General features: G+C 38.5%; 1 protein-coding gene across 2 annotated transcripts; it reads right to left on the bottom strand.

Annotated features, from left to right (window-relative positions):
* Window positions 1–1569: 1569 nt before the first annotated feature.
* LOC308334238 (uncharacterized protein) lies at window positions 1570–16371 on the bottom strand. Of its 2 annotated transcripts, none has more exons than XM_080790876.1 (17): window positions 16318–16371; window positions 11516–11587; window positions 10117–10152; window positions 9695–9946; window positions 8702–8980; window positions 7889–8164; window positions 7323–7598; window positions 6567–6836; window positions 5941–6264; window positions 5270–5386; window positions 5144–5159; window positions 4810–4910; window positions 4417–4488; window positions 3859–3933; window positions 3501–3575; window positions 3167–3223; window positions 1570–2992 (listed from the first exon to the last, which is right to left on the bottom strand). In XM_080790876.1, the coding sequence occupies exons 2-17, from the start codon at window positions 11547–11549 to the stop codon at window positions 2982–2984; spliced, it is 2271 nt and encodes a 756-aa protein (XP_080647002.1). In that variant the 5' UTR covers window positions 11550–11587; window positions 16318–16371; the 3' UTR covers window positions 1570–2981. The 2 variants fall into 2 exon arrangements, with proteins under 2 accessions (XP_080647002.1, XP_080647003.1); XM_080790877.1 differs by having other exon boundaries at window positions 3859–3930.
* Between the last annotated feature and the right edge of the window lie 857 nt (window positions 16372–17228).

Below are 17228 nucleotides of genomic sequence, written 5' to 3'. Positions count from 1 at the left end.
TTTACCATGTGAGCTCTAGTCTGAGCCGCTGTTAAGTTAACATCCACTAGAGGGCAGTGTTGGCTCAGGTAACAGGTTTAGAACGACACATTACAACTCTTCACCCAGGTAGTGCACAGGGATTTGACTTTGAGGTTACTAGAAAGCCACATTTGCAGCCCAGCCAATGCAAAAATATCAAGATGTTGTAGTCGGTTAAATGGGGCTCTTGGATTCAAAGGTCAGGGAAAGAGATACTGAATGCCAAAACAGTTTGAGAACCTCTGATATAAATCAACGACACAGAAAACAACCACTAGGTCTGAAGAAAACTTGACCTGGATGAAGTCCGCTACTATATTTAATGAAATCGCTGAGACGACTTTGTTTTTATGTTCTATTAATAGTAAAAAGACAGAATACAACAGGTAAATAACATACCGGTAAGCCTTTAAACACTGTATTTATAATTATTTGACTGATCGAGAAAGATAGGCCTACCTCTCTCTTCCCCTCAATGTAACAAAGCTAAAGCTGCTCAAATCGATGTCTAAATAACCTGCAATGCTAGAAGGAAATATTCAAAAATGATAACTAAAGCATATCAAAGAAAACAGCTAAATAAGGCTTACTGCAAGAAATATTAATAATAATAAAAAAGTACTTTTAACTATGTACTAGGCCTATAGGCTATCCACTATGCTGTCAGGCAGAAAGACCTATCTCCATATTTCAACTTTTCGTTTTGTTCAACTTTGTAAATAAGTTAATGTTATTGTCTTACTTCATCAAAGTGTGCCACAGAAAAGTAGTAAAAATAGCCCATTTACAGGGCGTTGTGAGCTTGTAGATCGGATATCTTCACTATTTTAAATTGGGTTTAAAAAATAAATAATGAAACATGAACAGTTTCAAAATGGTCAAGCTAATGTTCATCTTAGTTGAATCACTTGGGCCATCATTTTAAGAAGGTGACAATATTGAAATACTCAAGTAAAGTAAATGTACTTCAAAATTGTACATAAGTACAGTACTTGAGTAAATACAGTACTTGAGTAAATGTACTTGTAGTGGGTATAGTATGATCACAGTGTGAGAAACTGCTCTATCCAGCTGCTTTATACCTAATGTATGTGAGCTCTGAGCTGCTGTTAAGTTAACATCCACTAGAGGGCAGTGTTGGCTCAGGTAACAGGTTTGGAACGACACACTACAACTAAGTTCACCCAGTTAGTGCACAGGGATTTGACGTTGAGGTAGAAAGCCACATTTGCAGCCCAGCCAATGCAAAAATATCAAAATGTTGTAGTCTGTTAAATGGGGCTCTTGGATTCAAAGGTCAGGGAAAGAGATACTGAATGCCAAAACACTTTGAGAACCTCTGATATAAATAAACGACACAGAAAACAACCAATATAGGTCTGAAGAAAACTTGACCTGGATGAAGTCAGCTACTATATTATATAATAGAATGGAATCTCTGAGACAACTTTGTTTTTATTTTTTATTAATAGTAAAAAGACAGAATACAACAGGTAAATAACATAAGCCTTTAAACCCTGTATTTATAATTATAAATAATAGTCAATAATCAGTCCCCTCAATGTACCAAAGCTAAAGCTGCTCAATCAATGTCTAAATAACCTGCAATGCTTGAAGGTATTATTCAAAATTATTCAAAATTATAACTAAACTATATCAAAGAAAACAGCTAAATGAGGCTTATTGCAAAAAAACATTCATAATAATAAAGAAGTACTTTTAACTATGTACTTTTAACTATCCACTATGCTGTCAGGCAGAAATACCTATCTCCATATTTCAACTTTTTGTTTTGTTCAACTTTGTAAATAAGTTAATGATCATTCAAGTGTGTCACAGAAAAGTAGTAAAAAAATAGCCCATTTACACGGTGTTGTGAGCTTGTAGATCGTCTATCTTCACTATTTTAAATTGTTTTTTTTACATATTAATGAAACTTTAACAGTTTTGGACTTCCACTTGACAGCAACAATGATTTTTTTCCCTACATTTCTTTAGTTGGGTCCCCAACTCATGTGGTCCACACACGTCAACAATACTTTTCATATGTCACACAACTCAGTAAAAACATTGTAACAGTCTTATAAAAACCCATTAAGACCTGAGGCTAATTCTACAAAATGCCTCCTAAAACCGTTTAGGAATTATTAAAACATTGTCAAAAAATATGCAGAGTGACTCTCTTGTGAGCTTGTATATCTGCTATTTTTGAATTGCCAACGCTGAAATCTAAAATTTCCCGGTTTTAATGGATTTATAAAAAATAAAATAAACTAAACGGTAGTAAAAAAGTTAAAAGTTAAATAAAAAGTAAAAAAAATAAAAAGCGTCATTCTCTATACACCTCAAATTGCATTATTACATTACATTATTATCAAAAGAAGATTTATACAAGCCTCTATATACAAAGAAAAGTAATGCAGGTGGAATATTTTAAATGAATATAATCCATGTTTTCATACGCAACAGTACAATTCTGCACAATCAGAGGCTAAACGGCCGTCCACATCAATAATGACTGAAGATAACTATAATAATTAAAGATTACTATAATATCCATCAAATAAAACTATAATGACACTTGATCAATGATCATCCGCACAAACGATTATAAATTCCAGTTCTGCGTTGTAATTGGTGTATACAACATGGACTATACAAGTCTTTTATCTTTGGGCCATGGTTGTTCTGTACAGTATGTACACTTTAAATATAATATAATATTGATTGGGTAGGCAAGACATGGATAGATAACGTGATGTGATGATAGCATAGGTTTCTAATCTTTGTGATTTTACCCTCCATATATCCGTCCTGCCCACCCTAGTGGGGCCAGCTAGAACTGGCCTGATCCAGTTTGTGTGGAAGATTCATAATATCAAAGTGAATTATAATAAGTACGTGATACAGTACTTCCATTGTGTCTTCTCTTTGCCATGTTTTATAGCATCTTCGATTCTTCATTCACCATCTAAAAAGTCAAACGCAGATATACAGTGACTGCCATCGAAATACAAATATTGCAGTTTCTATATATATAAACGGCCACAGCATAAGCACACAGCTAGACATACAGCACTGTACTGTACTGTAGTAGCAGCATATTAGCTCTTAATTTGGTTGTTGAATTGAAACAGTATCTTACCATCAGGTTTGACCAGAGAATAAACGGCATCTTCAGTTTGCTGTGGAGCTGGTGCTTCTGTGAATGGAACAGAACATGAAAATAAAGTAGTGCATTTTAATTGATTAATTCACATTATGTTAATCTTCTCAGTCTAATTATGCACATATTAAACCTTTAACCTTACAAGGCTGTTTCTGGTCTGTCTTTTGGGTGACAGCAGTATTTCAATACTGTTTCAGTGTGACGAAATAATATATTGCGATTGCTATTATACTTCTTATTGTATTAAAGGTGGATATGTATTGTATACCTTTCTTATTCTGTATACATACAACATGTATTTTTCACCTACCTTTCTGGTTTCTGGCTTTAGTTTTGTTTTGGTAGTTCACCTGGGCATAGGTCACATCTGGTTCTGCTGCTCCTCCTATAATGTGCGCACACACACACACACACACACACACACACACACACACACGCGCGCGCGCGCGAGAGCACACACACACACAGACACGTTACTGCAGTGTCAAGGCACACCAGCGCAAGGTAAAAAAATCTGAGTGGTGCTGTTCCTTGGAGTGGTTGCACCACTCAAAAAGCCCAGAGCAACGCCAAGATGCTGGTAGTTCCCAAAAGCACGTTTGTAGACATTTAAAAACATTATAAACAATTCAATGTTTTGGTGGACACAGCAGGGTCTTACACTATACCTTTCTGGTTGTTGGCGTTAGCTTTGTTTTGGAAGTTAACCTGGGCGTAGGTCACATCTGGTTCTGCTGCTCCTACTGGCACGCACGCACACACACACACATGCACGCACGCACACACACACACACACACACACACACACACACACACACACACACACGTCACACAGCAAAGTCAGCAAATAGTGGTCAAATTCCAAACCATTTGGCCCGTGATTCATGTTAATTTCCAACATAATCACTGGAGTTATTGATGATTTAATGAACAAAATGTCAGTTAGACATTCATGCAGGATATCTTGTTTGTGGACAGGAGCTAGGGCTATAAATAATACTAATGCAGATGATTCAGTCTTCACCTCCAGTGGATCCGCAGGTTTCTCTGTAGTCTGCAGCCTATAGGTAACTCCTATATAGGCCGCAGCAGAGTATATCATGTATTTATTTGCAATTTATTGTGAATCCACTTGCGCGCGTTAACAGTTCAAATCACCACTTACACGTTCCATAAGCAGCGATTCTCATGTTGCATTTATTTTTAGTTTCATCAAGATGACTCACCCCTCTTCTTGCTGATGTTTTTGAGTTCAATCTGGGAATATGTCACCTCACTGGACTCAGCTGCAGACTTGTCTGAAAGACAGGACATGTAATGTCACACATTCAGTGGAGGGCCTTGGCTACTTTCTTAAAACATCTTTGCTTGTGTTAAAAAATAATGCCTGGTTTTATACCTGCCGATTGATTGATTGATTGATTGATTGATTGATTGATTGATTGATTGATTCATTTATTGAAGTCTCATTCTCAAAGCCGAAACATCAGTGCTAGAGTTAGTGATCAGCTGGGCTGCTGAGTGAGTGAGTGAGTGAGTGGTTGGTTGGTTGTTTGGTTGAGTGGTTTAAACTGGCATACTGTACCATTCTGTAAGTGTTTTAAAGGCATATACTGTACCATTCTGAAGTGGGGCGTGTACATCGCCAGGACTTCCACTCTGGTTGGTCCTCTGGTCTGCTGCAGCGTTCTGATTGGTTCCCAGCTGGGACTCGACAGATCTACAAAGTAGCAAGCATTTGATCTATACTGTGGTCGTGTGTGAAGATGAGAAAGAGGGTTAGGGGTGTGCGTGCGTGTGTCTGCAGAAGAACGTGACTCGGCCAACAGTTCAATCCGATTTCTGTTTAATTTATTAATTACTGTATGGATCCAACAGCAGTGATGATCCACACACTGGTGTTGCTCTAGTCTATAGACAGAGACAGATAGTTACATTGTTATTGTTACATACCTGAAACAGCATGGACCTGGAATAAAAACACAGTAAAACAATAGTTAAATGGTGTTATACGCTGTTCAGTGTCACAACAGAGGAGGGTTTTATTATTATAACAATGAATAATGTGTGTTTCTAAACCTTTAGATGTTCTGTTTCGCCACAGCAGGAGCAGCAGGATGGACAGTACAATCACAACAACGAGTCCTGCTATCAGACCCACATGTAGAGAACTCAGTCCTGCAGGTCTAGGAGACACTGGACGTTGAGACGGGATCGACAAAGATAATAGCATTTTAGTTACGGTATACCTTCATAAATAGGACTACAGTACACATTCAGTATAATCTACAAACGTGATATATGGCATAATTGGCATTTAGTGTTTTGATGGTCCTTGTCACATGACGACTGACAGTACAAGATCATTTGTTGTTGACGATTAATTCTATTTTGGCAATAAACAGTGACATTCGTAGCATTTTACGTGCCGTTACGTGACAGTGTTGTTTAGAGGCCCCTCTCGCAACATTTGTCAGGCAATCATAGCCAATTAGACTGGAATATATCTCTGACTCCAGAGATGAAAGTGGGCTGGAATTGCCACCAATTTGGGATGGTGCATCGTCCTTGATAGCCACAACCGGGGCGTGTGCAAGCAATGACACTGATCGGTCCAATTGGTGTCCAAGATTAGCTGCTCACAGACAGACAGACAGACAGACAGACGGACACGCAGACAGGGATGAACACATATAATCTCCGCCACCCCCCCAACCCCCACCAGTCGGCCTGGCGGGGTAATTACTCACCATCAATTGTGTTCAAGGTGAGAGCATCACTGAACTGAGAGTTGTAAACTGGGTCTCCTCTCCCTCCTCTGCACCTGTAGACTCCTCCCTCTGACACTGCAGTGATTGGTCCAGTAGAGTACTGACCACCCTCTAAGTCACTGATTGGACCAGTAGAGTCAGAGTAGTGGCCACCCTCTGACGCTGTGATTGGTCCAGTAGAGTAAGAGCATTGGTACCAGGAGTAGCTCCATCCAGAACCCTCCTCCACAGAGCAGCTCAGTGCAACACTGCCCCCTGCTGGGATGACTGTCTGCTCAGCTGTCAGTGTGGCCTTTGGTTGATCTGTTGTTCACATTAGAAAGAAAAACGTAAAATAAATACAGGGGCTCAGCATTTGTAGAAAGGTGGTTGGTTAGGACAAATAGTAGTAGAGAATCATAGCAACAAAATAATATGATTTAGATTGTCTCTATTTTTTTAACAAAATCTTACACAATGAAATAAATGCATCTTTAAACACAGCTTGCATTTGGGAGACAGATCATGACAAATGCCTGCTATACAGAGACTAGTTTACTATCTCAAGGTACTTTGTGTGAATGTCTCTGAGGCATATCTTCTATTCCTATTGATCTTATGCATACCTTTGAAAGACACTGTGATGGTGTTGCTGTATTTGGAATATTGTAGGTCATTCATCCGTTGACCTCTACACTGGTATTCACCACTGGGATTTTCAGAAGGACCTAAAATGTATTCAAAGTTTTCACTGGAAGACACATTATTATTATCCTTCAGCCATGTGTATGTCCAGTCAGAAGACCTTTCTGGTATCATACACTTCAGAGTAAGAGTCTCTCCAATGAAAGTCTCAGGCCTGTCAGGGTGTCCGCTGAGAACAGGAACAGGTGCCTCTGTAGAACACATGAACACACACACACACACACACACACACACACACACACACACACACACACACACACACACATGTTCAGTGAACCTGCGAACAACATATCCTAACTTTTATTTTATTTTATTTCGAGTAGACAAATATTATTTATTTTTACCACTATTTCTCCCCAATTGTCATTATGTGACAATTATCCTCCACTCACATTTCTGTGTTGCCACCACTGTTACTGTGACACTGGCTGTGGTTGGTGCCAGATTCTCTAAATGTTTGTGACATCTTTAATTACGAAAAAAAGAAATACGGATATTTATATTGTGTTTCGGCCATTCTCAAATCTTTAAATTGAGAACTGCTAAGGGTGCTGTCATGCTCATTTGAGTCTTGACCACAGCTGGAGAGGCCTTTTCTACCAATCACATTACACTACCTGATTGGAACTTACCTGTTGTATATAAGGAATTATAGAGTACAGTATATTTTAACTCACCAGAGACAATGATAGAAACCTTGCTGCTGTTCTGAGTGTAGTATGTTGGGTTTCCTCTCCCTCCACGACACTTGTATTTTCCACTCTCTGAGACACTGGAGGGCCAGAATGTGTAGGTTGTCTGGTTTGTCACCTTCGTTAATGGTTTAGAGCCTTTGTTGTCTTTGTACCAGTAAATGTTCCATGAAGCTGGACTCTCCACTTTACAGGTGAGAGTCACTGGATTTAATTCCAGTACACTGATTCTCTTTGGTTCCAGTGTAGACTTTGGTTTAGCTGTTATTTATGAAAGAGAAATTAATTTGAACTGTGAATCTATTGAGGGTCTGTATTTCTCTCAACTGACAAAAACATGGGAATTTGTTTTTATTTCACGCACGCACGCATGCACGCACGTACACAGTACTGTAATTAAGATTGTAACACGGACATACACGGAATTGGCATTAAAGTGCTGGTTTTATAAACCGTACATGAACGTGTATGGCTCGAAATGTGTTAAACCATTATTATTATTAACCAACATAAACACAATTTCAGTGTGATGAGTAAATTATATGACTTACCTGATACCACCAAGGTGACTTTATCACTTTTTTTCACAACCTGCTCATTCCCTGTAAGACGGCCGGTACACTGGTAGTCACCTGCACTGGACCTTGTGTTCTGTGTTGTATTAAATGCATAAGGATTCTGACCAGAGTATGTTTTATAGGAAGCAACATCTTTGTCTATTATATAAGACCAGTCCTTCTCTCCTTCATTCATGTCACATGTGAACGTAACAGTCTCTCCAATGAATGCTGGGTTGGGCAGAACGGTCAGAACGGCTGGAGGTCTCTCTACACAAACACATGGATCAATCATTGTGTTTGATTTAGATCATGCAGTGGAATATATAGTGGAACAGGACACAGCAGTGGGAGTGGTTTTCTGGTTCCACTGAAAAATCGGCCATTCATTTTTCAATAGTGATTACGGTAACTTATTTATTTATTTAATTTAGCCTAGAAACTATCCAGGATCCTGGTGATCCATGAACGTAATACCTTTTATCGTGTGTAAACATAAAACAAAGATATACTTTATGATATAGATTTAGTTTAATGTAATGGTATGATATATAGATTTAGTTTAATGTAATGGTATGATATATATATTTAGTATGTACTTTATGATATGTAGATTTAGTTTAGCGGTTTAAAAAAATCACCATGATCCTGCAGGTGGCTTCATTCTATAGGCTTAAAATAATTGATATGAATATTTTTGTAAATCTCTATGAGAAAAATGAATTGCTGATTTTTCACTGGAACCAGAAAACCACGCCCACTGCTTTGCCCTATAAAGCTGTGAAATAGTGTGTTTATATAACTCACCAGAGACATCGATATCAATGTAGTTGCTGAAATTTGTGAAGTATGGTGGGTCTCCTCTCCCTCCTCGACACGCGTAGACTGTACTCTCTGAGACTGTCACTGTGGGACTGTAGGTTGATCCATCTGTCACCGTCACTGGTTCAGACTCTTGGTAGTCTCTGTACCAGTAGATGCCCCATGGAGGTGTACCGTCTTCCACAGTACAGGTGAGATTCACGCTGTCTAATGCCAGTAGGCCTACAACGGGTCTGTCTGATACCAGTGTAGGTGTTGGTTTAGCTGTAATTTATAAAAGCGACATAAAATAGAACTGTGTAAGTATTTCTCCCAAAAGCTTGAATGAAAGAGCATCTTACACCAAAAAGAAAACATTACACAAAGAAATACAAACAGGACAAATCTATAATTTTAGAGATGTCTGTATGTCTATATTGTCTGTAATTGTCTGAGGCAATGCCGCTGCTCCTCACTGGCTGCACCAATGGCTCCGAATTTGCACAAATGCATTGTTGGCCATTACATTATGGAGGTCTTTCAATTTAACAAATTTAACACCGTTTATTAGCGTTTCTTGCCAACTCTATTTAACTCTAGCACCGAAGTTTTTGCCGTCACTGCTGCATGTGCGCAGTTACAGCACAGTTGGTTGCCTAATCGAATTCAGTTACCTACCGTCCCCTCCCTAACGCAGGTTACAGAATCGCACAACAAAAACACAGTCATTGTTTATGCATTCATTTTTAAATTGGAAATTGTAAGGGAATAGGGCAGGTATTTTAGAGATAAAACTAGTGTCGCAAGATAGCAACTCGGCCACAGGAACGCCCATTGCGCAATGTTAAATCCCACAATCCTTGGGTGCAAAATAGGGCCCACGGTCTCTACAATATATATATATTTTTAAACAACACTTTTGTGACTGAAATACCAATTAGTTACCGGTAATAACAATACGTTTAAACCACAATTTAATATTTGACTCAATGACTATACCTGATGATACATTCAAAGTTACTATAGTGCTGTTTCGTTGATCCTCATCAGGTTTATGGTGACTTTGACACTGGTATGAATTTTGACCATCTTGCTCTGCTTTCAATACAAAACTTTTCTCATCAGTGGAGCTGGTAGGGTTTCCATCTTTGTATAAGTTCCAGCCTTCGTCCCCTCCTTCCTTGTCACATATGAATGTAACATTCTCTCCGATGAATGCCGGGTTGGGCTGCACGCTCAGAACAGGTGTATCTACACAAACACACAAGCAGAATCAAACCAAATGGTACAAACGTGGTACATCATATACAAAACTGACATAAATATATTACTGTAATAATTGAGAGGTTGAATTGATTGACAGGTGTAAATATGATCTTTACTGAGTGAATAAAGACAAAAGATAATAAATTAATCCTCACTTTCGCTGAGTCCACAGGAGAGGAAGATGCTCACCACTGGAGAGAAAGAGAAAACAAATTGATATCAAGCAATATCAAGCTGAGCATGAGTTCTCAAACTCTGCCCGAACCCGACCAGGGCCAACCCGATCTGGCCTGGACGGGCCTAACATGTTTAACACGGGCCTAACGCACACATATATATATATATTTTTTTTAATAATAAAAGTAATAGTTCTGTTCTGTCTGTTTGTGTATTTAAATATGTTTGTATTATGAACATGGTGCTGACTGGCGTTTCACTTTTACAGAGTGACACAGAGTTCTCAAATTCTGCCCAAACCCGACCAGGCCTGACCCGAAGTTTTTGGTCCGGGTCGGGTCTAAAATCTATGCTAATAGGGCCAGGCTGATCAGTTATGGCAATGGCCTGTGGAGAACTCTAACATAATGCTATATGGCTCAAGTTCAATGAGAAAAAAAGTACACAATGACTTGAAAGCGATTTTACTTTAAAACACGTCTGTGGTCATTGTAACACCCACTCTAGTTTCTGCGCGCACCACATACAGTATTTAAGTTGTACTATTTTATCTTGTCAAATTTGGAAGTGTCTATAGAGGGCATTTCCGAAAGGACTTTCACTTCTTCTAACCCACACATGCAAAATGTTTCACTTTACGTCATGGGACTTCCTGGGGTTCTGACAGCAGCAGCCACCCACGACTTACACAGTCCTGAGTAACGCCCCTTTATAGCATGTGTAGATTGTGTGTACGTTTTGAAGAAAATGTTGAAATCCTTTCAGAAACGTATGACAATACCGACCTTACAATCTGAGGCTGCACATTGACGCATGGTTAATCGTTACTGGAGAAGAATGTAAATGTAGCCTAATTTGTAAATGTAAGTTTATGATGGTGTCTCTGTACTGTATACTGTAGTTGCATCATCAATGCTGTACTTCAGCCTGTTGTTCACGTTTTTATTATTATATTGTATAAGTTGTCCTATAGTCAATTAAAATATTGATGAAATGGTAAATGTACATTGGGGTGAAAACTTTGGTCACGATCCTAAATAAAATTAAAAACAACATTTTCATAGTTTAAACTTTAAAGTGGCACTATGTAACTTTTTTTATTTCATTAATACAATGTAATTGTGTTAAATCTGTATCTTAATACAATTTAACTTATGTAATTGAGGTGGTTGTCTTTTGTCATGCCGACTCTTCTATTTAGATCATGTCAAAGGTCATAGACACAGGATCTGACATGAATTTTAGTAGTAACCATAACACCATATAAAGAGTAAAGTTACATACCGTATTACTGATTGAATGTATTCAAACTCATCAGCTTAATACTAGTGTTTAATGGTGATATATAACTGACCTACTATAAATAATTATACTCACAGAGGAGAACACAGGCCACGGTGTGTAGTTTCATCTTCTCTAACGGCTCCGAAAAACCTTATACTGTACTTCCTGTTAATAGTGAAATAATAGTTGGGGAGAGAGAGAGAGAGAGAGAGAGAGAGAGAGAGAGAGAGAGAGAGAGAGAGAGAGAGAGTCAGTCATATGTCATGAGCGCTTTGGTAAACTGCTCTTCCTTCCTCTTTTACGGTGGAGAGGAGAAAAAGAGTGCCGTTGCAGATCATTTCCAGAGATAATAATGATGATGTAATTTTGACCATGACCATAGACCTCCAGGGGTGCCCAAAGATCACAAAGGCTGTGCAGGTAGACCACATGACATTCCCCTAAAAATATATATATATATATAAAATAGTTTTATATATTGTCACGGGGCAACCCGTGCCCTATATACAAACACACATGAAACTGTTTCCTATAAACATGCAAGGACTATTGTTTTAACCTTTATTGAAATTGTAATCACTGATGGGTTAGTTGTCTCTCCTGCACTGCTGGTGGCATTTCCCTTGATGAGGAAGGGGCCAAGTGCTATGCAGGAGATGGGTGTTTCTCCTTATGCTTTGAGTAATTGTCATTGAGTTTGCATTCTGTTTTATACTTGTTTAATTGTAACACATTATTTAGAATGTTTAGGTTACTGTTTATTCAAGGTGGTTGGAAGTATTTATATTAGTGAAGTATTTGAGAAGAAATGTGCTAATTGAGTCTGTGCCCAGTGGTCGGACCCACTCCTATTTAAGGGAGGCTGCAGGGACAGGCCAGTTAGTTAGATGTGGGCATTGACACAAATAACATCCCTGAGGGAGAGCTACAGGGCCTTGTGTGATCAGGGTACAGCCTGAAGAGAGCGCTCATCCTGTTTGGTTTTTTTTTAAGGAGTGTTGCCTAAGTATTTATTTATCTTTTTGTCCTTTATTTTGTTGCCAGTATTACAGTTTGCTATTAATAATTATTGCACTGAACAATTCTGTACGACTGGACTTTTGGTGGAGGAGTTTGGGGAGAATAAACGCCCTTAACTACCATTCCTGACTGTTCTTGGAGCCTTGGCCGTTCGGGCAACTTCACATATATATTTAAAACTATTGTTGGCATCTGTCACTTGAATTAAGGTGAATTATTGATTGATTGACGTCAAAAAGGGCCTGTCAGCTCAAACCCACAAACGATGCAATACTGTATTTCCAAGAGTGTTGCGTAAACATCAGTATAGCATTGTAAAGTTATATGCAAAGAAACTTCAATTTCCATTTTCCACTATTTGAAAATAGCCGTCCCTGCACATTGGACATGTTTTCGGATTTTTAGCAGCGTTTTTCCGTCGGTTTTCCGAAAAACGTGCACGCGAGAGAGAGAGAGAGAGAGAGAGAGATGTAGCATGCTGTGAGCTACAGGTCTGAGCACTTAAAGAGGATGTGGTTTTGTTCAGGACTTGTTTGTATTTGCGGTGGTTTCCTGTCTCTCTACATGCTTGTTGTGAAACCGTAAATACATAGAATAGCAAGGAGTCTATTAGGCAAAGTGATGATGTCAAATGACTAGTAGGATGTCGTCCTAAAGATAAACATAGGATAATGTGGCTGCAGGACAGGACTGGGAGCTTGAAGTTTAGTAGAATGCTCTATGTCCAAGCCAATATGTTAGCCAGGAAATGTCACTACTGTTCAGTTGAGGTCAAGGTGAACCTATTCAGAGCATACTGCACCCCGCTGTATACAGCCCCCTTATGGGTGAACTATAAAAAAGAGAGTCTGCGCAAGCTAAAGGTGGCTTATAACGATGCTCTCAGGATTCTCCTGAAGAAGCCTAGGGGTGGCAGTGCTAGTCAGCTCTTCTGCGACTCTGGTCTAACCACCTTCCAGGCTCTCTTGAGAAACCTCATGTTCAGCTTTAAAAGCAGACTTGATGGGTTACTTAATAATGTGATTATGATGTTGACTAATCCTAGGTTTAGCACTGTTAGATACCGCTCCTTGAGGTGGAAACATTGGTACCTCTTATACCAATAAGAGTGCCTCTTATAGATTTTCTTTTTTTTTTTTTTACGAGAGAGTTTTAGAGTTTTATGAACCAATGTATTTATTTGTAACTGTTTTGTATGTTTTTAATTGTTGTCTGTCATCTACTGGCTACGGCTGTCAATAAAGTTTCATTCATTATACAAGCACACATCGCCTTCGGATGAACCCATGCAAACTTCTGCACGTTTATTCTAAAATTTAAAAATGTATTAATTTCTTCACAAAGCCTACTTAAAACAACACCATCTACAACCTACTAAATAATATGCAAATATAAACACTTGCCACTTGCCATCAACCTCTTGATCACTAGTTGATCTTCATACAACAACAAAAAACTATTTCCCAATTTACAAAAGCATTTTATAAATGTATATGTTTTGAAACATTGTTTAAAATAGAGACTAATGTTGGGGTTGATGTGGTTAAAAATATTTGTATACATCCAGTAAACAATAAAATTATAAAATAAAAACATAAGCCAATAATAAAATAAAAACATAATTATGCAACATTATACTTCATTAACATTTTGAAGGCAGTACAGTAACAAAACTATGCTAAAAAGATAACACACAAATCCCCACAAAGAGAGAGAGAGAGAGAGAGAGAGAGAGGCCTCACCAGGCCTTAAAATGCCAAGAGGAGAACATGAGCAGGAGTCCCCTCAGTCAGCTGGTCCTGAGTCTTAACCCCACAACCCTGACTAAAACAACCTCCACTAACCAAATTATCAAAATGCAACAAGAACATTATATCACATATTGGAAAAACACAACAAAAACCCAAAGTAAATTAGAATGCTATTTGGCCCTCAACCGAGAATACACAGTGGCAAACTACCTGACCAATGTTACTGATCCAAAACTGAGGAAGATGTTGACTATGTACAGACTCAGCGACCACCGCCTGGCAATAGAAACAGGCAGACACAGACAGAACTGGCTGCCTAGAGAAGAAAGACTGTGTTCACTCTGCTCTCAAGGGGAGGTGGAGACGGAACTACACTTTCTGTTACAATGCGACAAGTATAAAGACATCAGAGAATCATTCTTCCCTAAATTTAAAGAAAAATATAAAGAATTTGAATCCACCATTAATAACTCATCACTCCAATATGTTCTGTGAGAACAGTCCAAATGCACAGTTTTGGCAGCAAAATATGTATGGAGTTGTCATCAACTGAGGGACAGCCAGTGGACAGAAGAGACAGGTATATCTGTCTGAACAGGGTCATTAAGTTGCTGTTATGTTTATGTTTATGTTTGTTAATTTATTTTCATTGTTACTGTATTGTTTGTTGTTCATTATTGTTGGATGTTTATTGACTTTTGTTTTGTTGTATGTACGCTTTGGCAATGTAAAACATATTTATCATGCCAATAAAGCCTTTTGAAATTGAAATTGAAATTGAAATTGAAATTGAAATTGAAATTGAAATTGAAATTGAGAGAGAGAGAGAGAGAGAGAGAGAGAGAGAGAGAGAGAGAGAGAGAGAGAGAGAGAAATGATATCCAGCTAAGCATGAACTGCATGAATTATTCCTAAATAACACAATACCAACATAGACTATAGAGTTCTCAAATTCTCCCTAACCTGACCAGGCCCGACCCGATCCGGCCGGGCCTAGAATCTATGCTATAATTCGTCAGGCTGGGCCGGGCCTCAGGCCTGATAAGTCAGGCCTGGGACCGGAGAACTCTAACATAGACAGCTATAGTTGGCTCAAGTTCAATGAGAACAAAATACACAATGGCTTGGAAGGGTATTTGACTTTAAAACACTGCTATGGTCACCTATACTCTCGTTTCTGTGTGACACCCCAGACAGTATTTAAGTTGCTCGATTCAATCAAATAGCTATACATTTATGTGATATCCATTTCATCCATATCTTGTCAATGCAATTGTGTGTTGAGGAGTATCTATTGAGGGCATTTCCAAAAGCACTTTCACTTCTTCTAAACCCATGCACAAATGCAAAATGTTTCACTTTACGTCATTCAACTTCCTGGGGTTCTGACAGCAGCAGCAACCCACGACTTACACAGTCCTGAGTAACGCCCCTTTATAGCATGTGTAGATTGTGTGTACGTTTTGAAGAAAATGTTGAAATCCTTTCAGAAACGTATGACAATACCAACCTTACAATCTGAGGCTGCACATTGACGCATGGTTAATCGTTACTGGAGAAGAATGTAAATGTAGCCTAATTTGTAAATGTAAGTTTATGATGGTGTCTCTGTACTGTATACTGTAGTTGCATCATCACTGCGGTACTTCAGCCTGTTGTTCACGTTTTTATTATTATATTGTATTAGTTGTCCTATAGTCAATTAAAATATTGATGAAATGGTAAATGTACATTGAGGTGAAAACTTTGGTCACGATCCTAAATAAAATTAAAAACAACATTTTCATAGTTTAAACTTTAAAGTGGCACTATGTAACTTTTTTATTTCATTAATACAATGTAATTGTGTTAAATCTGTATCTTAATACAATATAAACTATATAATTAAGGTGGTTGTATTTTGTCATGCCGACTTTGACACGACAGATCGTGTCAAAGGTCATATAGACACAGGATCTGACATGAATCTTGACCTGGCAGGCTCTATTAGCGTAGTAACCATAACACCATATAAAGAGTAAAGTTACATACAGTATTACTGATTGAATGTATTCAAACTCATCAGCTTAATACTAGTGTTTAATGGTGATATATAACTGACCTACTGTAAATAATTATACTCACAGAGGAGAACACAGTGTAGTTTCATCTTCTCTTTAACGGCTCCGAAAAACCTTGTACTGTACTGAGAGTCATATGCCGTGAGCGCTTTGGTAAACTGCTCTTCCTTCCTCTTTTACGGTGGAGAGGCTGAGAAAAAGAGTGCCGTTGCAGATCATTTCCAGAGATAATAATGATGATGTAATTTTGACCATGACCATAGACCTCCAGGGGTGCCCAAAAGGTAGATCGCGATCTACAGTACCAGTAGATCACAAAGGCTGTGCAGGTAGACCACATGACATTCCCCTAAAAAAAAATATATATATATATAAAATAGTTTTATATATTGTCACGGGGCAACCCGTGCCCTCTATACAAACACACATGAAACTGTTTCCTATAACATGCCAGGACTATGGGTTTAAACTTTATTGAGATTGTAATCACTGATTGGTTAGTTGTCTCTCCTGCACTGCTGGTGGCATTTCCCTTGATGAGGAAGGGGCCAAGTGCAATGCAGGAGAGGGGTGTTTCTCCTTATGCTTTGAGTAGTTGTCATTGAGTTTGCATTCTGTTTTATACTTGTTTAATTGTAACACATTATTTAGAATGTTTAGGTTACTGTTTATTCAAGGTGGTTGGAAGTATTTATAGTAGTGAAGTATTTGAGAAGAAATGTGAAGATTGAGTCTGTGCCCAGTGGTAGGACCCACTCCAATTTAAAGGAGGCTGCAGGGACAGGCTAGTGAGTTGGATCTGGGCATTGACACAAATAACATCCCTGAGGGAGAGCTACAGGGCCTTGTGTGATCAGGGTACAGCCTGAAGAGAGCTCTCATCCTGTTTGTTTGTTTTTTCAAGGAGTGTTGCCTAAGCATTTATTTATCTTTTTGTCCTTTATTTTGTTGCCAGTATTACAGTTTGCTATTAAT

The sequence above is a fragment of the Protomyctophum bolini genome (assembly GCF_963924005.1).
Source record: "Protomyctophum bolini genome assembly, chromosome: 19".
Classification (NCBI taxonomy): Eukaryota; Metazoa; Chordata; class Actinopteri; order Myctophiformes; family Myctophidae; genus Protomyctophum; species Protomyctophum bolini.
Note: the sequence above shows the minus strand (reverse complement) of the source record. Positions and strands in the feature narration are given on the sequence as shown.

What these genes read in the sequence shown, in the direction of transcription:
- LOC308334238 (XM_080790876.1), bottom strand. Translation starts at nt 11,549, where the DNA reads ATGAAACTACACACCGTGGCCTGTGTTCTCCTCT. An exon ending in CATTGATATCGATGTCTCTG is followed by an intron (nt 8,165 to 8,701) that starts GTGAGTTATATA and finishes GTGTTTGTGTAG; the next exon opens with AGAGACCTCCAGCCGTTCTG. An exon ending in AGTCACCTTGGTGGTATCAG is followed by an intron (nt 7,599 to 7,888) that starts GTAAGTCATATA and finishes CATAAATAACAG; the next exon opens with CTAAACCAAAGTCTACACTG.